Source organism: Arachis hypogaea, chromosome 3, assembly GCF_003086295.3.
Source record: "Arachis hypogaea cultivar Tifrunner chromosome 3, arahy.Tifrunner.gnm2.J5K5, whole genome shotgun sequence".
NCBI lineage: Eukaryota > Viridiplantae > Streptophyta > Magnoliopsida > Fabales > Fabaceae > Arachis > Arachis hypogaea.
In genome coordinates, this window is record NC_092038.1 from 7,560,793 (window position 1) to 7,588,006 (window position 27,214).

At 39.6% G+C, this 27,214-nt stretch overlaps 1 protein-coding gene across 1 annotated transcript; it reads right to left on the minus strand.

The window, feature by feature from the left end:
* Positions 1-3,705: 3,705 nt before the first annotated feature.
* On the minus strand, positions 3,706-6,766 carry LOC112789231 (rop guanine nucleotide exchange factor 1). Its single transcript, XM_025831040.3, has 5 exons — positions 6,076-6,766; positions 5,861-5,977; positions 5,226-5,761; positions 4,614-4,970; positions 3,706-4,311 (listed from the first exon to the last, which is right to left on the minus strand). Exons 1-5 carry the CDS (start codon positions 6,371-6,373, stop codon positions 3,868-3,870), a joined length of 1,752 nt encoding a protein of 583 aa, XP_025686825.1. The 5' UTR covers positions 6,374-6,766; the 3' UTR covers positions 3,706-3,867.
* Positions 6,767-27,214: the final 20,448 nt, after the last annotated feature.

Sequence of the window (27,214 nt, forward strand, 5' to 3'; positions counted from 1 at the left end):
ATTAACAACTATTATTTTTTTTAAATCGAGTAAATATAATTAATCATATGAGTACAATAGTAAAAAAAATCATATGAATACAATAATATGAATACATACAATTTTATTAATTATTAATTTAAATTATGTCTATTTAAATTTTAAATTACAAACTAATACAAATTTTTAATTTAAAATTATAATTATTTATATAAAATTAAATTAATTAAAAAAATAAAAATATACTAATACAATTCAAATCGTATTAAAACGTAAACAAGTTTGCTGAGTCCATTAACCACAAAACTCCTCGAATCCTCTCTCAACCACCCAACTTCACATAGCCGTTCATGTATAAACTGTGGCTACCTCCAAAGTTTTATGCACACAAAATCTTTCTTATAAACCGTGACTGCTTTTCATGGTTTATGTGTTGCATTCATCGAAGGTAAATTGTGGCTGCCTCCCACAGTTTATGTTGAATACGAATTACATGTAATCTTTTGCTGTCAGTCACGATTTATGTGTAATCTTAAAATCGTGGTTAACTTCTACGGATTATATAAAAAGTGAAACAAGACATTCACAAAACAAATTTACAATTGTTATAATCAAATAAAAATTTCAAAATTTATTTTATATAAGTAAATTGTCCTTATTTTTAATTTATTATCCTCTAACTCCACAGTTATTGGACGCAACTGGATTAAATAGTGTTACTATCATTCGATATTTTTGACGTTTTATCCCCTTAATTAAGAATAACTTTATTATATTAATTCTTGTCACCGTTAAGCAAACTAAGATAATTCTCTAAACTCCACGGTTAATGAATATGGCATATCATTGTATAAGCAAAATCTGACTTCTAAAAGGACAGTGATTGGTTTTCATTTTACAGCCTTTCTTCAACAATATTAAATTAAATTATTAAAGGTGGCATTAATTGTTATTTTAGCAAAGACACCCAGAAAGAGACTGCGGTCTATTTTACATCCCATTATTAATTTATTATTGATGTTGATATATCATGCGCTCTAAGAATATTAGTTCAAATACTATAAAAAAATATCAAAAGTTGTTAATTATTCTTTTATATTTTTCATGCATTAAATATAACAAAAAACGCACTTGATTGAAGATTTCACCTAACGTTACTCAAAAAGACTCCATAGAATTTCCTATGGTTTTTGTGTTTGGCTGATTACATATAAATATATAAGAACTCTATTTCTTACAACTAAGATTAGGTCCCGCAATTTGAGGTTGAATTTAAATTATCTCTAAAATTAAGGGTATTCCCAATGCAATTTGCATCGATATTGAGTTAAAAATTTATTCTATTCGAATATTAATTTTATTTATGGTACAGTTTAAATTAAATGACTTATTTTAAAAAAATTCGATCTGATCCAATTTTAAGTTATTTGAATTAAATTAAATTTATTGTTTTGTAAATTAAAAAAAATTAAATATATGTAACAAATCTTAACAATATTTTAAAAAATCAACAATAATATAACAATAAAAATAAAATTATAAGTTAGTTAAAATAAATAAATAAATAAATCACATTTGAACATAAAATATTTCTTAAATAATAATAATACATGAATAATATAAAAATGTATAAAAAATTGAACATGTTATCAGTATAATTGTAAATATAATAATAAAATAATATCATCGCACATTATGCGGTTTGAATTGGATTAGATCGGTTATGAAAAGTATATTAGAAATTCGATCCAATCAAGCGGTTTACAAAAAATTGAATCCAATCAAATCCAAATTAGTGCGGTTTTAATCCGTTTTCGATTTGAATTGAATTGGACAAGCAATTTAATTTGGATCGGTTTGGATTTGAACATCCCAACCTAAAATTACAATTGACTTAATTTGAACTCCAAATTTTACAATAATAACTTTCTACGAATGACATGTTGATTTTGCACATTAATTTGTTAAGATTTAGACTTCTCTCCTAAATTTTATGTGACTAAGATCTACCAGACCTCCTATAAATTTCATGGACTCCCAACATCCTCACAAAGACGACAATAATAAGTTCAATTTGAAAATTTTGAAACTCTGGAGCAACAATGAAACTTCTAAAAGCTCTAATAGGTCTTAATCACATGGAATCTGAACAAAGAATCCAAACGACAGCAAGTTAATATATCAAATTAACATGTCTATAACAAAAATCAGTTCAAAGACAAATACGAATTACAATTATAAATTATAAGATCCAATTTAAATTCATTAAAATTTTAAAGATCAAATTGAATCCGACCTTAAATTTTAGGACCGAATTCACTATTAACTCCTAATTTCCCAATAAGTTTTCAGTTTGTTACATAAAAATCATAAAGGACTTAGTTATATGTTATAATCACCATAAATACCTCTGTCCTATTTGTCTCAATGTATGGCCCATATCTCTAGTGTAGCTTTGGAAGGACTTTGATATACAGAGACAACACAAGCAACTGCATTAGTATTTGTAGGGAAAACAATTCCAATCCATGAAGCAGTTTACATCACAAATAGTCCATAACCGTGCTAACATAAAGTTTTGTCACTACCAACCTCTCTGTCTTTGTGCCTTGTACACACTAAATAGAATCTGCAAAGTTACGTGAAATTTTGTTCGCATAACGTCTATAGAAACATTACATAAAGGTTTTGTTGGTTGGTTTGTGAAAGAGTATGGCAGCTCTCATTGTATTATTTGGACGGCACTATATACTCTAAAAAAATGTAGTGTGCTTTGCTTCATTGCTTCTAAGTTCTAACATAACAGGTTATTTATTATATTTTAAATTTTTAATAGTTTTACAATACTGATATATTAATTTGTTTCAATGGTACAATGTGGTCCAAATCCATCATGCCACATGCATTGCTGCTATTATAGTTAATGCAATTTTCCCTTTACATGAGAAAGGGCAATGTAACCTACCTAAGATTTGTTAAAGAGAAAGCTGTTATTATAGATCACTTCTTTTTGGGGACAAGACCTAGAATTAATGGACATGGGGTTCATTTACTCCTTCTCCAGTGCTCCTGATGCCTCATACATTCTATAATGCATGTCTAATAATGGTAGTAATCTCTGAGGAGAGAAAATCTTCAACGCCAAGAGCAATTTATGATATGAATCAAATTCCAAATGAAAGTAAAGCTACATTGTCAGCCAAAAAAATCTACCAGTCCTGACCAAAATTAAAAGCTAGAACCACCAGTGTTGTCATTATAGCACGAAGGAAGCGATGCCATTAGGTGTGTGTGTTGGGGTTGTTTAGATTCCAATCATTCCATATTCCTTTCTAAAAGTATGATTCATGATCTGGTTTCTTGGCACATATCTATTGCTAGATTGCATTGCTTAATGGGATTCGTGGTCAAAAGATTTATTAGCCTAATCATGAAGCTATTCTCACATAGTGAGGTTTACAACCGTCTTAATCAAATATCTTCTTTGACTTGTACTAAATCACTATATTTGGAAGCTTGTCAATTGCTTTCATTTGAAGAATTCCATACTAAGCTAAATTAGTTTTAAGTTTCTCACATTAAAACAGCTTAATTTTGAGACTAACTACTCATCTTTATAGCTGTTCACTGTTCAGCCCTTGTCAAATTCCAATATTCAACTGTTATGGTCAATCTTGAATTGGTTTTGGCATTAGGCATTATCCAATAGCATGTTAGGAGGGGATCTTTCAGAATGATGATTCCTTGGCATAATAATATGATCCATCATAATCCTACAAATACTACCTAAGAACTAAGAATATACAAAAATTAGACCCTCATATACAAGGGAATGGGACCTAAAGCCTTTAGCCAGATCCAGTTTTTAAAGACAGTTGATTTTTTAACTCAGTCTCTTTCTGGAGCATCACTAGACATTCTTCTTGCACTAAGGTTCCCTGTGTATGACCAGACCCTCTCAAATTCGGCCGAGGCTGCCTTTTCGGACTTAGTAGAATCTGTTGTGTCCTTTAGTCCATTCCTCTTCGCAGTATGCATCCTTCTTGGACTGCAAGGGCTACCGGTAATGGGTGAGGATGAACAAAATGATGGGGTTGCAAATGGAGGAGAGGCATATGGGGTGTGTTGAATTGAGAAGGGACTTGGAGTCATTCTTTTCTGGATTGGAAGACCACCGAAACCTCCCCGGTTGAAAAGAGAGATAGACTCTGCAGCTGCGCATCGCTTTATGGAATCATCAACATAAAGGACATCATCAATCCTTGCCATTATGTTGAACGCCAAGCTTTCCATGACCCTGGAATAACTCTCAAGAATAGACTGTCCTACATCCTGCAAGGAAAAGAAAAAATCCAGAGTTATTGATTGGACAACAGTGGGAAACTCTTTACATCCTTCACTAATTACTCAAGTAAAGAAAACATAATAGTTCTTCATAAATTTTCCCAATGATTGCTCAAAATTGTGTGGGCTAACTAGAATAACCAAAAGACCTTCTCATCACTGCATTGGTCGCGTCAACAAAATAGATTATGAGTTCAATAAAATATATAGATTCAGATAATATACCTCAAAACATGCTTAGTTTAATTATTTCCACCTAAAGAAAGCAACGGTCAAGCCAACTATCATACCTTATTATATTGTATCTTGGCCATGTCTAGTGCAGTTTGAGGGAGCCCCGGAAATCTGTGTTTCAAGCTTTGCAGAAGGGTATCAGCTCGTTGGGCTAAAGAATGGTTCTTATCACCACCACCATCAGCAACAAGGCCCTTCACCTTTCCACCCCAGGAGCGTCTGGCTTTAACTGTATTTAGATGTTTCTTGTGGTCCTTCAACCTCCATACATGAACGGCAGCCTCAATTCTATTAGCTACATCCAGAGTGTGATGCTCTGAAGATAGATCCAGGCAATCAAGAAGACATTCAGGAGAGAATTGATCAGCAGTAATGTATCTATAGATTATCTCCCCCAGACAAGCTTTTCCATTCTGCATTAGATGTCATAAAAGAGAACACAGTAAATTTCCGGCAACATTCCCACCCAAATGCAAGAAATTACTAAATGCCTTTGATATGATTTCAGTACTTGAACAGCACTACGAATGTTGTTATATTTAGTCCTCAAATATGTACTAGATTTGACGTGAGTCAAATCATATATGATATGTTACAGTCAAGAAAAAGTGAAGTAAAACAATGTAATTAGTAACCATCACATATACAAATGAAAAGACAATATTTACCTTTGGTAATGATTCAATGTATGCACCAGGAATTTCCATTTCAGCAAGAACGGAACTGTTGATTGCCATGGCAGCCTTTAATATCTGATTTGTACAATCCCTGCACTGCTGCAGCCTTTTCCTATCATCCTCGCACAATCCATTTGGTGGAAGCTTAGGAGATGGAAGCCACCATTTCTCCTCTTGCCTAACGGAAGTCCTACCCCTTCCGGGCGAATATGCATCATCACATTCCTTGGAATCACCCAATAGTATTCCCCTATCAACATACCAAAACTTTGTATCCTGAAATCCATCAAGCATACCAAGCAGCATTCCATCTAGCTTCTTCAGAGCCGGTAGATTGATGTACAAATCGGATCGAGGCCGCGTCGCCATGACCTCATAGGTTCCGCCACCGGGGAACTGCTGCACAGAAGGCACAAGCTCCACAATGGAATCACTCACACATAGAAGCCACTCCATTTCCCTACGCCACATGGCCTTCTTCTGAGGTGCCAGCGGCTCTAACCTCCATAACTCGCCAAACACAGTTGCTACCATTTTTATGTATGCAATACCATCAACAAATTCAAGTCACATCTCTAGAATTTAGACCTAAAACAAAGAGATTTGTATATAAGAGCAATACTAACCAGAGAGATTGGTTATTGCATTAGAGATTGCAAGGGCCGTGCATACTCCTTTTCCTCCACCAGACATGTCCTCTCCAAGAAGCAGTTTAGCAAACCTCTCCTTCATCATTTCCACTTCTGTATAACGAAAATGCTTTCAAAATTCTCGAAATTACAAAAAGAAAAAACAAATGTAGCAAATCTAACGCAAAATTAACTCATAAGCTATGAGGTACCTGACAAATCAAGGTCTCTTTTCTCTGGCTTGTGATCCCAAACCACCACGTCTTTTCCTCCTATGACGGGAAGCATGACCTGCGACGGAAAGTGAAAGTGGCCGCCGGCGGGAACAGCAGCTCCACCGACAGGACGCGGAGACAAGTTGGCGGAGCTGGAAGCTCCACCGTCGGCGTCAAAATGACGTCCACAGAAGCTGCTGCAACTCTCGGACTCGCTGACGTCAGCACTGAGACTGTAACTGCCGCAACGGTCACTTTGCTGGTCGGAACCATCTTCAGAAGAAACGCTCCCCATTCCTCCCAAAAAACAAAATAACAAACCGGATTCTCACTCAGATCTAAGTAAGTAACCTACATTTGACTCGCACAGTATGCAACACCAAAAACAGTAACAGCTAACAGAAAAAGAAAATGGAAACCGTTTATGAAACAATGAGACACTCTCAATTCTTGTTGTTCGGTTCACACTTCACACATACATTCTATTCTTTTCTATTCTGTTTCTATTATCCACTTTCTTGCCCTTTTTTTGTCTGAATGAGAGTGTTTAGTTGTGGTGGTGGTGATGATGATGATTTTGATGGGTAAGGGAAAGGAGTAAGGAGGGGCCGAAAAGACACCAAAAAAAGAAGACGCCGTTTGCAGGCAGCACTGTCTTTCCGTAACAGCAGGGTTAAGAACCCGACACGCCCTCTTTTCCGTGGGGTCCACCCTTCTTAATAACGTTTGTTGGTTCTTTCATCTTCCTACGTGTCCGTATGGTTGACGTGGCGTCTTCCAGTTGGATAACTCTGGAGGGAAATATTAACCTTGCGGGGGAAAACACCAAACGGCGGTTAACTGTTCATCGGGTTGTGTGTTAGTGGAAGGTGGGAAAAATAATCTGTGCACAATATCGAAAATGAATTTATTTATTTACTTTTCTAACTTTTTACATATTTTTTCATCCTACTTAAATTTTGTAGAGAAAATTAAGATGGTTTGTTTTTCACTATTTCATCTTGGAAAACCGTGGGCACGGTTCTCGACGCAACACATTCTTCCATTTTGGCGTTAGTTTTGTGCTTTTGCACTTTGTTTTTCAGTGCAGACTTGATCGGACGGTGGAGAGTGGTTACGAAAGTGTTATCGTCGATGGAGCGCTACGCAGGGGAAAAGAACACGCAGACAAATCTGACATTGTGTGTAGATGAAGTTTTCCAGTTTCCATCACGTTAGCGTTGGTGATGAGGTAGTGAATATTTTAATATTTTTAATATTTAATATTTGTATTATGCCATAGGCTTTTTTTAATTCACTGGTGCTAGCGCTACTATACACTATATGCGAACGTGTTTGGTACAAAATAGCAAAATTGGACACGTGGCGATGGATTAACAATTGATGTTTTTGCGTCATGAAATTACCTTTTATCAAAGGGTTGTGAGTGAGTCAGCCAGTCCCTTTCAAATTTTACTTTTTTTCAATTGTGATCACGGAAGCTGTTTCTCTTGTACCAAATTATTAAATTTAATAATTAATACTCCAAAGTCCAAATACCAAAAATAATAATTAATACTCCTTAATTAATAAGAAGTACTACTTAATAACCAGTAAGTAACTAATATAGCAGCCTTCAATCTTAAACCACGAGCAAACTCGTGGGGCCTTTTTCTTCCTTTTTTCATACAAGTGAATGATTTATTTTTTCTACAAGTGAATGATTGTGATCATGGATCTCAATAAGTTTTAATACTAGGTACCAACCAATGTCCCGGTACTATTTCACTATGAAGGAATTCTCCGAATAACAATGACTCAATGAGTCAATAATAATCATATATTCAGTTCATTCTATTTTATCTTTTTTTCTGGAAAAACAAACAAACCATACCATAAAATGCAATGCGGTGAGTTTTGGGAAGTATTCATTCAGAAGAGGCATCATTTGACTTTGACACGTGATGATATGGCTAACAAGCTCGTGCAACAAGGAGAATGGTAAAACCTGCAATAGGAAAGTCCCATTTTTTATTGGTGTGTTTGTAGTGAAAATATAATACATGAATATTATGTAAGTAGCGTTTAAATATTTTTTGGGGGTAAAACATTATCTTATTTGCCACAAAAATTGGGCTGTTCAGCTGGGCTTTGCGACCTTTTTTTTTTACTAAAACCTTTAAGAGACATCAGCGATGGACTTTTTGGTAGTTGGCTTCACAAAATTGTTTTGAATTATGTTAGTCAAATTTTTGAAACAAAAAATTTCAACGAATCGGACCTAATGTAATGTAGAATAAATTTTTGAAAATGTTCGATTCTATACAAGAATGACTATTGTTATTTTAGTTGGTAGTGCATAGCAAATTTGTTCGATTTCAGATAAATGTAATGTGTGTTTATTTTTCATGTAATACAGATTTGAGTTGATTGTAGATTTGATTATAAATTATGTGTGATTAATTAAATGAAATTTTAGAGTAAGTATTATTCTAAGGATTTAGTTAACATGTGTTTTTAAGGTACATGATAAAGTTACCAATTAAATTTTTTTTTTATAGAAAACGATACAAAATTAAAATTTTCAATGCATTTTGTTGTGTATTTATTAAAGTAAACTATTTTATTTCTATTATATTTGGGGCAATTTACTTAAATAAAATAAAAGAGAGAAATATTTATTCAAATGCAATAATTGTAATTTCTTTCCTTGCGTGTCCTGATTCATTATTATGTAAACCGTGGTAAGTTATCACGTTTTACCATTTACATATAAACCATGGCAGATAAGCACTGTATATGTATGAGACACAATGTGCATAAACCGCGGTAAGTAACCATGGATTATGAAGAGAGAACTTTGATCATAAAACCCTGTTACTTGCCACGATTTATGAAGGGATATGTAAATGCAAAAAAATTTGTTATTTGCCACGGTTTATGAAGAGAAAAATTCTATATATATGAGATTCAAGTTGTTAAGGAGCATTTTCACAATGGCAAGTGAGAAAGAGAGTTTTCTTGTCTTAGTGCATTGCTTTGGAAAAATTCAAAGAAGCAAAAAATACTGTGTGAAGTTCACTGACAGAGAACCGTTGAGTGTATTTATCAGTTCATCAAGCACTTTGTCAGATGTAAAGAACAGCATCTTGCAGAAGCTTGGGATATTTGGGAGCAAGTGGGTGAAGAAGCTATTCTATAAGATTCCGATCGCAGTTGTGTCGACCGGTGTTAAGTATGATACGTTTGTGATAGTGGCCGATGAAGATATTCGGGTTCTGTTTCATTGTGTTAGGAGTTTTCCAGAGGTCAGAATACACGAGCTGTATGCGAAGTTGGAGGCTGATGTCGATAGTTCTGGGGCATCAGCTCTGGTTCATAGCTCAACTGTCGTGGGTGATGCGTCTAGTTCGATGCCTGCGGCCGCACCAACTGTTTCGCAGGTTGCATCCCCTTCCTTTGCGGCTGATTTAGATCGAACGGAGGCAGTTGCTTTTGTACTGTTCGAGAATCATGTGGTTCGCAGCAGACATTTGAGGTGGATACTGGTCGGGGCATTATTCACGATGATCAAGGGTTCGGGGAACCTGATCGAGTTGAGAATGCAATGCGGGACGATGATTTTGACCAGGAGCATGTAGATATAATTGGGGACAGCGATAATGACACAGGTGTCAATCCACATACACAGTATGGCCCTTCAAGTTCTGGCACACAGCAGTACCCTCTGCACTTCTCCACTCTAAACTTGGAGGCTTTGGGGCAACAGGCAGACGGAGGTGCTACTATTGGGTTGGTTCTTCTATAGAGTTTCAGATTGGGCAATCATTTCAGAATAAAGATGAAGCTGTTTTGAGTGTGAAGGACTATAGCATCCGTCGAGGTGTTGAGTACAGAGTCTTAGAGTCGGATCATCTGAAGTATCATGGGAAATGCAAGGAGTTCGGAAAGGGTTGTAGCTAGTTGATTCGCATATCGCTTCGTGCACGAAAGGGCACTTGGGAGGTTAGGAGGTACAACGGTCCGCACATTTGCTTGGCCACCTCCATTTTCAGTGATTACCGGCAGCTTGATTACCACGTTATCTGTACGAGGATTTATCCGTTGGTTAGGGCGGATGCTGCGGTAATGGTAAAGGTCTTGCAACAAGCAACAGAAGCCGATTATGGGTTCAGGCCTATTTACAAGAAGGTTTGGATGGCAAAACAGAAGGCAATAGCACATAAACTGTTACGGAGAATGTAATGTTAGATAAGACCATCACAGTAAACATGAACAAATACTTCTAAGAGCAAAAACTAAACGACTCACGTCGCGATCACGCAATCTATCCAAACAAAGGCGTGCTGACACCACTCTTTAATCCCCTGCATCGGTTGTCGGCAGATACGTTGCCCACTTACACGTTTCATTGTGAGCTATCCATTAGGAACGACAGCACATCAAATTAAACATGTTATCCACACAAAATAATAAGCCATACATGGATGGCAGCGGAAATCCAAACACATCAAAACCACTAGGTCTGAGACTGGGAAACCTCCAAAAAATCCAAGACTGTAGTAGTTGTAGTGGCCCAGCCAAGTTCACAACATTTCGGTTTGTCCCACGACATAGACATCCATACAACCAGGCCAGTGCAGCCGAGCCCCAGCTATATCTTCCCAAGTCCTCCATCGATGCCAAATATGGCAACCAGCGAAGTTGAACCCGGTTTGCGTTCTTGTCCGCAAACAGCTGAGACGACAACAACATCATAATATAAGCACGGGCGTAGATACGCACGGTCTCTTCACTGGCATCTGCTGGGAGAATCCGAAACCTCTCATGGAACCATGTGAAGTGAACCGTCATTTGCTTGACTTTATTTGGCAGCGGTAACTTGCCAAACAACTCCCGAAACCACTCCCATGCTAGTCTTCCATTCTCCATCAGATTCTCAAAGTCAATCAGGCACCCACTAACGGGCTCCCCATCGATGAGCAAACCCAGCTGATATGCCACATCTTGCAAAGTGATAGTGCACTCTAGGGGTGTTAAAAATCCCCAGGAAGCGGGGATCCCCGCGGGGACCACCCCGAATGGGGCCCCGATGGCGGAGAATTTTTTCTGCGGGGACGGGGATGGGGGACAAAATTCCCCCGAAACAGATGCGGGGACCCGAGCGGGGATCCCCGTCCCCGTCCCCGTCCCCGTATTCCCCACAATTTCCAAATATATTAAATTACTTAAATATCCTTATGAATTTAAGTTTTATTATGGTTTTTAAGTAATTTCACTTTGCATATATATATATATATATACATATATATATATATATACATATATATATATATATACAAAAGTTAACCCTAAGTCCCTAACTCCTCTTCCCAATTCCCAGTTCCCACTTCCAACAGAGAGCGCCGCAACCTCCGAGTTCCCAGTTAACCCTAACTCTCCTTCATCTCTGCATTCTCTCCGTCATCCCAGGCTCCTAGCCAGCAACCTCCGACCACCATCGTCACGGCCTCGTCACTGTCCGTTTCAGCCGGCCCATACTGCTTCATCACCGCACCACCCCGTGCGCCCTGTTCCTTTCGCTCTCTTCCCGTCGTTCGCCGCTCTTCTCGTCACCGGCGTTTCTGACCTCTTCAGCCATTTCTCTCTTATCCCTGGTAAGATTCACTACTCTCTCCTTTTCTTCTTTTATTTTGGGATTTCAGTTTAGGTTTTTGCTTTTTTCATGAATTTGATGGTGATTTTGATTTTTTGAAGTTGGTGGCTGTTGTTTTTTGTTAATGGATATTTTGTTCTATGAATTTCTGATAATTGGTGGCTGTTTTTTTCATTATTTTCATACTTTAATTTTTTTTATATTCCATTAATTCTGAATTCTGATTTTATTAGCTGTTGCCTGTTGATGAGTTTATACTATGCTATTCTGTATTAATAATTTATATTTTGTAGAATGAAAAATTCTGATTTGTTGCACCATTTATATATTGAATTATAACCTAAAACGGTGATACATGAATCAACTAAACATAAAGCTGATTCACCTTCTTATTGTGCTTAATTTATTGGTTGAGCTACTTTAGTACAAGGATTAAGTGTGTTTCAAGCCTCAAGTTTCAGGTTTTCTGTTTGTTGTAGTAAGTGTTAGTTATGAGTTTTGATTGCACTTAGGATTCAGTATAGTGTCAGTTCTAAACTTAAGTTTTTACCTACTGTAATTTCTGACTTTAATATGTATGTACACGGATTTAAAAAAACTCCCATTGCAGTGCAAAATGTGATTGATTGCATGTGGTTGGAAGAAAGTAATACATAGGTTTCAATCCTTGAGAGTGATGTAATTAGTAATTTGAAATTATGTTTTAATCCAAGTTAAAGCATAGATATTTTTTTTTGGGCGTTTTGTCTTTAATTATTTTCTCTATAGATTTTTTTTCTTGTAATTCTGAAATTGGAATATATTGTTCCCAGTGGTTCCTCCAAATTAAGTTATCTTGGCATTTGGATTGATTAGCTGAAGTTAGAAATGGTTAAAAGGTTAGCTGGCCAAAATGAGATGATGAAAAACAAAAAATACTAAGTGAGATATTTAGAATATTGATTACTTAAGAGATGTAAAATAAGCAATCTGACTTCAAAAAATGACCAAAACACAAGCTCTATAAACTGTTACTGCATGTGTATGTAATCCATAACATCACATGTTTGATATTTTTCTATATTATAGAAATCATTAAAGATCATACTGTATGTAATCCATAACATCACATGTTTGATATTTTTCTATATTATAGAAATCATTAAAGATCATACTATTTTCCTGAAGTTTATTTTCTGAGCCACAAATTAGCAGTATGCTATTTCCTGGTGCGGGATTAATTATATTGAATTAGAAAAGTACAATAACGAAAAAGTCACTTAATAATTTGTTTCTCAGCATTGGATACACTCTTCAGGTAAAAGTACTAATAACTCAAATTTTATTTCATATTAAAGTTCAATTTCATGTTAAATTTAACTCTCGTAAATTGTTGGTTGATATAATATAGGTAAATCAGGGTCAAAAATTTCAATTCCTTGGGACTATATGATGGATATGGAGATTTAAGAGTTTAGGTAATTATTTTTTTATTATTTCAATTCTTATTAATTATATGGTATTCTTGTTTATGATGTATGTTAACATATTCATGTTTGTGTTGTATTTGAACAGAGAACATGAAGTTTTTTGTTGGAAGTTGAAGACTTTATTTTATGGTTTTTTAAAGAATGGATGTTGTATTTTAAAATTTCGTTTTATGAACTATGATCACTTGATTTTATATTTCTTTATTTGTAAGTTGTAATCATGGATAAAATATATATGTTTGTGTGTTGTTTTGACATTTTGTGATTTTTTTTATATTTTTTAAATTTTTATGGTAATTTTCATATAAATGTTCAACATAAGCAGATGGGGAATGGGGACCCGCGGGGAACACGGGGAACGTGGGGAATGAGGATGGGGGCAATTATTCTCCCACGACAGGGAACGGGGCGGGGACGGGGATAAAATTTGAGGGCGGGGACGGGGAGCAGGGAGGCATCCCCCGCCCCCGCCCCGCCCCATTGACACCCCTAGTGCACTCCCCAAATGGTATGTGAAAGGTGTGGGTCTCAGGGCGCCACCTCTCAACGAATGCGCTAAGTAGAGGCTCATCAACCCAGAATCACTGACTGTTCAGCCTAGCCAAGTGATACAAGTCCGTGGTCTCCAGATATGGTATAATCCGTTTGTGTAGAGGCATATTCTGTTGTCTCCTAACACAGGTAATAACCCTAGTAGACTGCAACATGTGGATAAGGAATTATTTCGACACTCAAGAAATCTAAAAAATTTACGATTCATTAACGACAAATATAATTTGCCACACATCAAAACATAATCCTCATCATACTTGCAATATTAATAATAGTAAATCTAATTTAAAAAATGTAGTATAAACATACAACTTGAGCATATATATTCTTTATCCATAACTGAAACACGACATTTTTTGTTTCTCATATTGGTTTTCTATTTTCTCTAATAATAGTAATAACAATAATAACAATAATAATAATAACAACAACAACAATAATAAATTAATAACAATAACAATAATAATAATAAAATTAATAATAACAATAATAATAATTATAATAATAATAATAGTTATAATAATAGTAGTAACAATAATAATAATTATAACAATAATAATAGTTATAATAATAGTAATAACCTCTTGGTTGATGTTTCCAGCCACATGCACAATGCCATTTAATCGGTACATGTGAGCTTCGTCTTCCATGGCTCTACCACCCAAAGGCTGAAAACCACCACAAAGACTCCCCAGGATTCTCTCTCAAACTCTCAGAGTTTCAAAAATTTTGGTTCTCCACATATGAATCCGTCATAACTTAACGCGGATTATGTATTTATATACCTCCAAGCATAAACCGTGGTAAGTTATAGGGTTTTATGATCACACAAATTACTCATAAACCGTGGAAAATTTACACGGTTTCCATCCACGTTTTCCATGCATATTGGTTACTTACCGCGATTTATGCACATTGCGTCTCGTACATAAGCCGTGCTTACCTGCCACGGTTTATGTGTAAATGGTAAAACGTGATAATTTACTATGGTTTACATAAAAATGAATAAGGACACGCGAATAAAGGAATTGCAATTGTTGCATTTGAGTAAAGTAGATTTAGAATTTATAAACAACACATTTGATTTCAACCGATTGTGTGATAGTATTGGAAGATTTGAGATTACTAATATGATAGAAATTGTTGTTCTAAATAATAAGTGTGTTGTTGGGGCTGGGCCGTGACAAACCCCATTTTGAGGGTTTATCTTGTGCTAATTTCAAAGGGGTTTATTAATGAATTCACACACTTTCTGCATGAAAATATAAGGGTTTGCATTCCTTTACTAGTTTTGCTTCATGAATGAAAACATGCTTATTCTGCACTAAAATAGATACATTTCTATTTTTCTCTTGATGCCATTCGATGCCATGACTAGTGTGCTAAGTGGATTCAGGATATAGAGTAGGAATGGACAGGAAAAGAGAAGGAAAACGGGTGCAAAGAAAAGAAGCATGAGAATTGAGCTTTGGAGATTTCCGCATGGGCGCGTGCGCGCACCTGACGCGCCCGCGCGGATGAGAGCAACGTGAAGCCGAGACTAAGAGCCAAGCCACGAGCCAGCTTGAGTAGCGGCTAAGCCAGGATCCTCATGGACGCGCACGCGTACGTTCCGCCTCTGCGCACACTCCAAAACCGCATCCATGACGCGCATGCGTACCTTGCGCGTACGCGCCGATGTTCGAGTATGATTTTTTAGAAGTCACGTGACTCAGGCGTGGAGTTGGTTAGAGATCCTAACTTTTGAGGAGTGCTTTGGCGGGAAAAGGCATAAGAGGACCAAGGGGGCAAAGGTTGAAGACACTTAGTTCATTTTCTAGTTTTTAGATATTTTTGGGAGAGAGAGGAGAGAGAACTCAAGTTCTTACTAGGGTTCTTCTTCATCAAAATTCTGGATTTTCTCCATTCCTTGGTGAGATCCATTGCAACTTTCCTTTCACTTTGTTCATGTAATAGGTTTTCTCTTCCAATTTCAAGTTGTAGTTGTAATTGCTAAAATTCCTAGGATCTAGGATTCAACTCTATGATTTTTGGATTCCATTGATATTTTGAGATTTTGATCCTCATTGTTGTTCATTGATACTTGTTGTTAATTCCTTGTGTTGCAATATCTTTAATTTTACTTTCCTCTTCATTTTACTATGACCTTCCTTTTTGCTCATTACATGTTTGATAAAATGTCAATACTAGCTATGGAGTAGAATTTTTACACTTGGCATAGGGTTTGGTCATTGGAGTAAGTTGAATAGTTGTATCAATGGTTGATTTAGAGTTAGGGATTGCTAATTGACTTGGAGTGCACTAAAGCTAGATTCCCATGAGGTGAAGCTAGAACTTGTGACTCAAGTTGATCGTTTTCATTTGATTTTCCTTTACACTTGGGGGATAACTAAATGGAGCAAGACCTAATTGTTGTCAACATTGAGTGGACTATAATGATAAGAATTCTAATGCCAACCCTAAGCCAAGTCCTTTTGATAATTGATTGTTTGTTTCTCATTACTTGCTAAGACCTTCAAAGAATTCCAACAAGGCTTACTAAATCAATAAGATGCATACTTTGACAATTCCAAGGGAGAACGACTCGGGAGACTAGTACTCTCGGATATAGATTGTAGATTTGTTTGATGATGGATTTTGCGTTGGTTTAGACTATACTACGATTGATCACTTGATAAATTCTATACCGACAAAAATTCATTTGTCAAAATGGCGCCGTTGCCGGGGAATTTGCTTAGTGTGCCATGTTATTGTTTGGATTAAGCATGTATAGATGTACATAGTTGCATTTCATTGTAAATAATTCAAGTGACTAACCCCTCATTCGTTACAATGAATTTCATTTCCCCTTCATTGCATGACGCGTTCACAACCGAATCCGAGCTTAGTCCCTTTTGATCCGGAAATAGAACGAACTTTGCTTCATATTAGACAAGCTCGGAGGCGGCTTAAGTTTGGAAAAGGGGAAGAGGCTTTCACCACCTCAACCACCTTATTAGAAGTGAACATTGAACCGTCACTCAAAGAAGGCATTAATCCTACTTCCATCAATTTCACTAACAAATCTTCTTTTGTTCTAGGTACTAATACCATGGATGCTCCGAGGAGAGTTACTATCAAGGAAGCGAGTGCACCGGATTATGTCCTTCAACCCCTTCATGTAACTCACCCCAACTTGAATGCGAACTTTGAATTGAAGACCGCTTTGATTAACCTCCTACCCAAGTTTCACGGGCTTCCCGCACAAGACCCTATTCGACATCTCAAGGACTTCCATCGCATATGCTCGACTACTAGACGGGAAGGGTCCGATGAAGTTGCTATATGGTTGTTTGCTTTCCCTTTTTCTCTTGAGGACAAGGCTAAAGAATGGTTCTACACCCTCTCTAGTGAAGTTACCTCCGATTGGGACTTGCTTAGAAGGGGATTCTTGGATAAATTCCTACCTCCGGAAAAGATGGATAGGCTAAGGAAGGAAATGTCTTGTATTGTGCAAGGTGAGACGGAACCACTCTATGAGTATTGGGAACGGTTTCGCAAACTACTAGATGCATGCCCTAATCACATGCTCGACACTCAAGTATTGCTTGGATACATATGTCAAGGGATGCGAGAGCAAGATAGAACCTTCTTGGACACTTCTAGCAATGGTTCTTTGTCCAAATATAAAACCGCGGAGGAGGCATGGCAACTTATTATTGACTTAGCCGAATCCAATCAACATATGAGGCGAAGAGTCAACCGTCCAAGGACCGTGAATGAGGTATCAACTAGTAGTGAAACCACCGCTTTAACTCAATCCTTGAATGAGATGACATCCATCTTAAAGCAACTCCAATTGAACCAACAACAACACCCTCCACCACCTCAACAACACAACCAACAATTGGTCCCTCAAAGAGTATGTGGCATTTGCTCTTGCTACTCTCACTACACGGATGAGTGCCCAAGCCTTCAAGAAGACAACACCTTGGCGGCTACCCACAATTTCTATGATCGCCCCAATCAAGGGTACTACCAAGGCGGTAATCCTAACCAAGGGTACTCTTATCAAGGAGGAGGAGGCCACAACCAAGGAAGTGGACATAATAATCAAAATTGGAGAGACAACCATCAACAAGGGAATAGGGACAACAACAACAATGGAGGAGGTCAAAGATGGGGTAACAACTCACAAAACTTCTCACAAAACCGACCATACAATTCACAAAATCAACCATACAATCAACAAAATCCACAAAGAAACTACCAAACATATCAACCACCACATCAAAGACCACCACCCAACCAATCACAAGCTCCTCAACTCACATATGCAACCACCCCCTCCAACCAAGATGAAACACTCCGAACCATTATCCAAGGCCAAAAGGAACTACAAAACACACTTGCTTCCGGCCTCACCGGCCTCACCTCTACACTACAAGCTCTTCTTGCACGCATGGATACACCATCAACTCCTACTCCTCAACCCCCAATCCATAGTGTCATTCCCTCTCAACCTCAACCAAATCCAAAGGGGGGCATCAATGCCATCACCCTTAGATCCGGTACGCAGCTAAAAGAGAAGGAAGCAAAGGACTCAAGTCCTATCACAACCGCCCAAGAAGAGGAGAGAATAGATATAGAAGAGGTAGTGGAAGAGGAGACACCACAAGCCATAGTTGAGGATGAAGTCCAACCAACAAGGGAGACAACCAAGGCCAAAAGAACCTTGGAAGAAGAAGTTGCTCAACCACTTCCATTTCCAACACTTGCAAAGAAAGCTAAAAAGCGCATAGAACTCGACCCCAAAATGGTAGAAATGTTCAAGAAAGTTGAGGTAACCATCCCCCTCTTTGATGCTATCCATCAAGTTCCTAGATATGCCAAATTCCTCAAAGACTTATGCATACATAAGGACAGAATTCTTGAATTGGAAACCATTCCATTGGGGAGCTCTATCTCCGCTTTAATGGGAACACTACCCGAGAAGTGTGATGATCCGGGCCCTTGTATGGTCACTTGCACAGTCAATGGAGTTCAATTTAGAGATTGCATGTGTGACATCGGAGCATGTGTTAGCATCATGCCGCTCTCCGTCTACCGGCTATTGAAGTTGCCACCACTAAAAAGGTCGACGGCAAGATTTGTCCTAGCGGATAAAAGCATAATAACCGTAGCGGGTGTTGCGGAAGATGTATTGGTGAATATAAAAGGGTTGGTGTTTCCGATTGACTTCTATGTCCTTGAAATGCCATCAAGCGAAACCGAGAGAGCATCGTCTATCCTACTTGGAAGACCATTCTTGAGAACTTCTAGATTTAAACTTGATGCTTACTCGGGGAACTACTCATTTGAAATAGATGGGAGAATTGTAAGCTTTAGCCTAGAGGAAGCAATGAAGCATCCACCGGAGAACCACTCTTTGTTTCGGTGTGATCCAATCGATAACATAGTGGCCGAAGTACATCTAGCAAAGTTAGATGAGAAGTATATGGTTGAAGAAGCAAATGAAAAGTCAAGCGAACTAAACACCACACAAACTCAAACTTCAAGGAATGACAAAAAGATGGAATTGAAGCCACTACCACCTCACTTAAGGTACTCATACCTTGATGAAGCACAAGAGCTACCCGTGATAATTGCACAAGAGCTAACCCCTCAACAAGAAGAAAAATTGCTAAACGTATTGAGAAAAAACAAAAGGGCAATCGGGTGGAGTTTGGCGGATCTAGTGGGAATAAGCCCCAAAGTATGCGAGCACCGCATATTCCTTGAAGAAGGAGCAAGACCGGTCCGACAACCTCAAAGGAGACTTAATCCAACCATTCTTGAGGTGGTAAAGAAAGAAGTCACTAAGCTACTTGAAGCAAACATCATCTATCCTATCTCGGATAGTGAATGGGTAAGCCCGGTCCAAGTGGTGCCCAAAAAGTCCGGAGTGACAACAATCAAAAACGAAAGTGGTGAACTTATAGCAACAAGAGTGCAAAATTCTTGGAGAGTATGCATAGACTACCGAAGATTGAATGCGGCCACAAGAAAAGATCACTTTCCACTACCATTTATTGATCAAATGCTTGATCGATTAGCCGGTAAATCATATTATTGTTTTCTTGATGGCTACTCCGGATACTTCCAAATTCATATTGCTCTAGAAGACCAAGAAAAAACCACATTTACTTGCCCCTTTGGGACGTATGCTTACAAGCGTATGCCATTTGGCCTATGCAATGCACCGGCAACGTTCCAAAGATGCATGGATGAGCCTATTTGCGGACTTTCTAGAGCAATCAATGGAAGTTTTCATGGATGGCTTTAGTGTATATGGCGATTCATTTGAGCATTGTTTAGGTAACCTTGAAAAAGTCTTAGAGAGATGCACCAAAACAAACCTTGTTTTAAATTTTGAAAAATGTCATTTCATGGTCAAACAAGGAATTGTTTTGGGACACATAGTATCAAAGGAAGGCATCTCCGTAGATCCGGCAAAGATAAATGTCATATCCAGTTTACCTTACCCCTCCTCCGAGAGGGAAGTCCGTTCTTTTCTTGGACATGCAGGATTTTACAGGAGATTCATCAAAGACTTTAGTAAGGTGGCCTTACATCTCTCTCGATTACTACAAAAAGACACCGAATTTGAGCTGAGCAAGGAATGTATGGAAGCATATGACAAACTCAAAGTAGCATTGACACAAGCTCCTATAGTGCGACGCCCCAATTGGACTCAACCTTTTGAAATCATGTGTGATGCTTCGAACTATGCGATAGGAGCCGCGTTAGCACAACGCGAGGGTAAGATTCCCTATGTCATAGCTTATGCTTCCAAAACATTAGATGGAGCCCAATCCAACTACACTACCACCGAAAAGGAACTACTAGCTATCGTTTTTGCTTTGGACAAGTTTTGAGCCTACCTTCTTGGTTCCAAGGTTGTAGTGTACTCGGATCATGCAGCACTAAAGTACTTGTTGGCCAAAAAGGAATCAAAACCGAGATTAATTCGTTGGGTGCTTTTGTTACAAGAATTTGACTTGGAGATCAAAGATAGGAGTGGTTCCCAAAACCTAGTGGCGGACCATTTAAGTCACCTCGAACACACAAAAGGCGACACCACCCCTATCAATGACTCTTTTCCTTTAGATACTTTGCACGCAATCTCGGAAGTGGTTCCTTGGTATGCCCCAATCGCAAACTATTTGGTTTCACGCACTTTCCCTCCTAATCTTGACAAAAACAAGAAGGATAAGCTGAAAAGCGAATCCAAATACTATATTTGGGATGATCCCTATTTGTGGAGGTGTGAAGCGGACCAAATAGTGCGACGGTGCATACCCCAAACCGAATTCCAAGCAATCTTGGACGCTTGCCATGCTTCCGAAGGAGGTGGTCACTATGGGCCCCAAAGAACGGCAAGAAAGGTCCTTGATTGCGGATTTTGGTGGCCAACTCTTCTCAAAGATGCTTCTCTCTATTGCAAATCTTGCCCCCAATGTATTAGGTTTGGAGATATTTCCAAGAAGGACGAAATCCCCCAACAAAATATGCTTTTTTGTGAAATCTTTGACGTATGGGGAATCGACTTCATGGGACCATTTCCAAATTCCAATGGCTTTCTCTACATCTTATTAGCCGTCGATTATGTGTCAAAATGGGTGGAGGCAATCCCTACCCGAACAGATGACGCTAATGTTGTGTACTCTTTTGTGAGGAATAATATCATTTGCCGCTTTGGCGCCCCAAGGGCAATCATAAGTGACCAAGGATCACACTTTTGCAACAAAAAAATAGACGGCCTCATGAGGAAATATGGCATCATCCACAAAGTCGCCACGGCTTACCACCCTCAGACAAACGGCCAAGCCGAAGTCTCGAACCGGGAAATCAAGCATGTCTTAGAAAGGGTTGTAAAGCCGAATAGGAAAGATTGGACTACCAAACTCTCCGATGCACTGTGGGCCTATCGAACGGCTTACAAGACAACGATCGGCATGAGCCCCTTCCGGCTTGTATATGGTAAAGCGTGTCACTTACCGGTGAAGATTGAACACAAAGCGTATTGGGCCGTAAAGGAGTGTAATATGAACTTGGGTGGGGCCGGCGTAGAGAGAAAGCTTCAATTGGCGGAATTGGAATGTTTGAGACTAGAAGCTTACGACAACGCTAGGCTCTACAAGGAAAAGTTGAAAGCCATCCATGACAAAAACATTAGGAGAAGAGAGTTCCGACCCGGTGACCTAGTTCTTCTCTACAATTCAAGGTTGAGATTACTACCCGGAAAGCTCAGATCACGGTGGGATGGACCATACCAAGTGGAGAAAGTAGAACCTTACGGGGTCTACCACTTGCGCCACCCAACAAGCCCGGACATCTTCAAGGTGAACGGGCACCGTCTCAAATTGTATCATGGTGAGCAAAGAAAGAACTCCAAGGAATTTGAAGTGTTCCTCTTGAGAGATACAACTCTTGAACAAGCACTATGAGCTGCTGGAAGTCCAACTTAAGGACGTTAAACAAAAGTGCTAGGTGGGAGACACCCCACCATGGTAAGATCTTCTTTTGAGCTTTGTACATAGACACTTGACCTCATGTTTGTTAGATAGATTTTAATGTCAATGCCCCGTTTTTTTCTTTTTGTTAAATTCATTGATGGTTTACCAAGCAAAATGCTCTGCTATAGTGCTTAAGTAGCTGTGTGGAGGGGGGGAGTTGAAATATCAAAAGGGATGTAAATACATGCATATTCAAGAAAAGCAACCCCCTCTGCGCGTGCGCGCGCCTGGCGCGTACGCGCCCATAAGGCACTCAACGATCACCTACGCAGACGCGCACCATGCGCGGACGCGTGGATTGCGAATAATAGCCCTCCATACATTTACCCGAGAGTTGCGCCCACACCATGCCAAGACCATGCCTGAAGCACATGAAGCTCGCGCGCGCGCACATGGCGCGTCCGCGCACCTGGGCGAAATCTGCCAATCGACGCGCAAGCGTACTGTGCGCGTCCGCGCCGGTCGCCTTGCTGCACTCCTGGTACATATTCCAGAGAGTTAAGCCACTCTCAGGCCTACACCAAGCCACCAGCCCAAAACCTCTGCCGCGTGCGCGCACCTGGCGCGCACGCGTCCATACATTGCGAGCACAAGATGCGCGCGCGCCATGGACGCGCACGCGCCCTTTGATCATGCACTCCTCTCTGAGCCATTTCACAGAGAGTTGAGCCCCCTCCAGGCCCTTCTCGTGCTTGGGGCACAACCGCGTTGACGCGTACGCGCACTGTGCGCGCGCGCGCCAAAGGTCTTGAAGCAATCTCTGGTACTGCGTCCAGAGAGTTGTGCCTCCCCTGTGCCACCTCTGGGCCCCCAGCCCAAGCGCATGGACGCGCACGCGCAACGTGCGCGCGCGCGTCCCTTCCCACCTCGCCTCCCTGCGCGAGCGCGTACTGCGCGCGCACGCGCGGATGATCGGCGCCAATGTAAAAAGGGGCACACTCACCCCTTCACTTTCACTTCACATTTTCTTCCCCCTCTTATACCTTCTACTACACATCCAACTTAAAAAAGGGGCACACCCCCTTCTCACCCTCATCCCTCCATACCCTCTTCTACACTACCTTCTACCACTTACTACCTTCTTCACCACTCCCCATCAACCCACACCACAACCTCCTCTCCCATTTTCTTCATCATCTCACAAGGTACTATACCAAGCCACCATCTCTTGTGATTCTTATTCATTTAGTTTCACCCTCTTTTAGTTAGCTTCTTTCTTCTTTTATTTTAGTTACTTCTTTAGGAGTTTTTTCTGTTTTTGTTTTCTTTTTCCTTCTTCCTCTCCCTCAAATTAACTCTTCATGGGCATTTGGGTCTCCACTTCACTTGCATTAGTAGATGAGTTGTGCTGCTTGTTTTTCTTACAATCACTGTGCACTGTAATCATTCATAGTGGATTGTGAGTTACTACATTGCTTTTACCACCTTCTTATCACACACTACAAAAGGATGCACACCAAGTGTTCGACGAAAGGCATACTTGACTTTTGAGCCCACTTTGACTAAATTGCCTTTCAACTTATCACTTTTAGGCGCATCCCCATTTCCTCCAATCCATTCACTCACATTTTCTTAACTTGCTTTCCATTTGTGGTCCTTAAGGGTATATGCTTCTCATGCTCCCTACTTGCATGCTTAAATTTCCCTTACACCATATGAAAATGATTTGCCTTGCTTTTCTCATGTTATCCTAGTTACATGTTGCAGCTGTCATGTGACAATGATACCCATATTCTATGGCATAACTTTTCATTACATAATCGCTTTACTTCCACTTATTTGGGTCTCATGTTTTCCCTCTCTTTCTTTTCATAGGATGGTCATCAAAAAGAACAAAGGGAAAGCCCCCAAGAAGCCACCTTCCAATAAAGCGCACCACGACCTAGGGGCCAAGCCACTCTTAAGGAAGACTAAGGGCCCCGTTGATGTTCTAGAGAAGGACAACCCTCCTAAGGATTCGAACAAGTTTCCCAACCGCTACTGCGAACTTATTTACTCGAGAATGATCGAAAGGAACTATCATCCGGAACCCCTCCTAGTCCTACCGGCTCACCTCCGTCCGATTGTGATGCCACACATTGACCGGAGGCAATGGAAGTTCCTCTTGAGGCAACCAAAGGAGGCCAATCTCTCGTGGGTAGTGGAATTCTACTCCAACTACCACTCCCCCCTTCTCACATCAATTTTTGTGCGCCGAAAGCAAGTATCGATCACAGTGGCAACCATCCAAGAGGTCCTTGGGCTTGAACCACTAACGGATGAATATGACGCCTACGAAGAAGTCTTGGCTACATGCGATGACCGCGCATTCGATTGGAGCGCGATCCTCTGCGTCATTGCTTTACCCGACGCATATCGGATTCGGGGGACCATCAAGCAAAGACCCAAGGGTTTAGATGTCCGCCACCTCACTCAAGAAGCCACGGCATGGGCCCAAATTCTAGCTCACTATGTGCTCCCAAGTACACATGGGTCATCCATCACCGCCGAATTGGCCTTATTGATATGGTGCATCTTAACCGAGAAACCGGTCAACATCTCGCATGTCATCCGCCAATCCATGGGGCGCATCCATGCCAAAGGGAACCTACCATTCCCCGCTTTGGTGACCGAATTGGTTGCACGAGCCGGCGTCAACCGAGAGGCTAAAGATAGGAGAACCTCAATTCCGGTCGATGGTGATATAATTCCGACCAAGAGATGCCTCAAGCCTCCGGAAGCCACCAAGGACTTTCGACCACCCTCACCGACCCGCAACACTACCACTTCATCTACATCACAGAAATCGACCGCCCAATGCCTTGAGGACCTTCACAAGAAATTGGACCGATATGAGCGGCGTAACCAACGCCGCTATGCTCATGTGAAGAGACTTCTAAGCATAGTCACCCCACCTATGGAGGAACCCGATATCTCCACATCCACCGCAACTTCAAGCGGAGGGAGCGATGACATCGGAGATGTGGGACACTCGGAGCTCAACCAACCACTGCGCCTAACCTATAGCACGGAGGACCGTGCTAAGTTTTAAGTGTGGGGAGGTCGGCCGACCGATCTTCGTAGGTAACATCTGAATAAATCTGAATACATTAGGATAGGTTGCATGATTAGGTTTTAGTTGGCACCATTCGCATGATAAGTTTACTTGGTTGGAACAATGAAATTCTTTCTTAGGAAACCAATACTTTGGGGCAACCATGGAGCATTGCGAACTTTAAATGCTTTGATGCCAAAATTGCATGAAGAATTATATTTTGGAACATAGTTTTGAGCTAAGAACACAAGCAAGTGAGTTTTGAGCCTAATGGTGTGGTTACATCTTATAACCACTTATTTCCCTTCTTGTGTGCACTATTCTCCTCCATGATTGCAATCTCTGATTTGTTTGATCCTTTATGCCCATTATTTTGTGTATACATGCATTTATATGATTGAGGCCATCATTTCTTTAGCTCACTTATCCAAATAGCCAACCCTTTTATATTTCCTTGTTAGCCAATTTGAGCCTACGATTAACCCACTTGTTCTTAATTTTAGCACATTACAAGCCTTAAAGCGGAAAACAATAAATGTCCTTACTTTGGATCTTTGACTAGCTTAGGCAAGTGTGTGTGAGTATCATTCAAGTGTGGGAATCTTGGGACATTGGGTGAATAAAAGGGGTAGTTTTGTATTGTTATCGAAAATGTTGGGAATTGGGTACATGCTCATGCATTGATCAAATGTATAGACCTTATGCATTGATGCTTTTGTATATAGAAAGAAAAAAAATGAGAAAAAGAAAAGAAAAAAAAAACGAAAAAGAAAGAGAAAGAAAAGCAATAAAGGGGACAAAATGCCCCAAAGCGAAGCTCAATAAGAATCAATGCATAAATATTGCGAAATGAATAGAAAATACATGAGTATGTGAAAAAGTGAGGAATGGGTAGTTAAATTAGCACTTAATTGTATAGGTCATTATATAGGTTAGGTGGAAAAGTTTAAGCTTATCAAGGATTCAAAATTCAAGCTCACTTAACCATATATGCATCCTACCTTAACCTTAACCCCATTACAACCCAAGGAGAAGACCTCATGATATATGTATGCATGCATGAAATGTATGTTGATTGTTAGAAGAAAAACAAATCTTGGAAAACATGATTAGGGGAGAATTGAGAGAATCAACCCTAAACACTTGAGCGACTAGAGCGCAAACACTTCCGGTGAGGGTTCGATGCTCAATCCTTTGATTCCCGGCTCTCGCGAGCATTCCTCATGCAAGGTTGTATATATTGCATTTGATACTTAGAAATTGGCAAGCCCTATGCATTGACCATCATCGTGCCCCATGTGCTAGCATATGTCATAAGAAAGCTGATTTGTTCCTAACCAAGTAGATAACATCATTAGTCATAGTTGCATGCATATAAGTAGGTTGCATCTCGTGAGTCCTATACGTTTGTGACCCATCGGTCCTCTATGTTTCTTTGCATTTTCCTAAGCATGAGGACATGCTAGAATCTAAGTGTGGGGAGGTTGACAAACCCCATTTTGAGGGTTTATCTTGTGCTAATTTCAAAGGGGTTTATCAATGAATTCACACACTTTCTGCATGAAAATATAAGGGTTTGCATTCCTTTACTAGTTTTGCTTCATGAATGAAAACATGCTTATTCTGCACTAAAATAGATACATTTCTATTTTTCTCTTGATGCCATTCGATGCCATGACTAGTGTGCTAAGTGGATTCAGGATATAGAGTAGGAATGGACAGGAAAAGAAAAGGAAAACGGGTGCAAAGGAAGGAAGCATGAGAATTGAGCTTTGGAGATTTCCGCATGGGCGCGTGCGCGCACCTGACGCGCCCGCGCGGATGAGAGCAACGTGAAGCCGAGACTAAGAGCCAAGCCACGAGCCAGCTTGAGTAGCGGCTAAGCCAGGATCCTCATGGACGCGCACGC

Excerpts from the sequence above, each read along its gene's own strand:
- LOC112789231 (XM_025831040.3), bottom strand. The coding sequence starts at position 6,373 with ATGGGGAGCGTTTCTTCTGAAGATGGTTCCGACCAGCAAAGTGACCGT. Across the intron at positions 5,978-6,075 it reads AAGAGACCTTGATTTGTCAG|AAGTGGAAATGATGAAGGAG; the intron begins GTACCTCATAGC and ends TTCGTTATACAG. Across the intron at positions 4,312-4,613 it reads CCAAGATACAATATAATAAG|GATGTAGGACAGTCTATTCT; the intron begins GTATGATAGTTG and ends TTTTCCTTGCAG.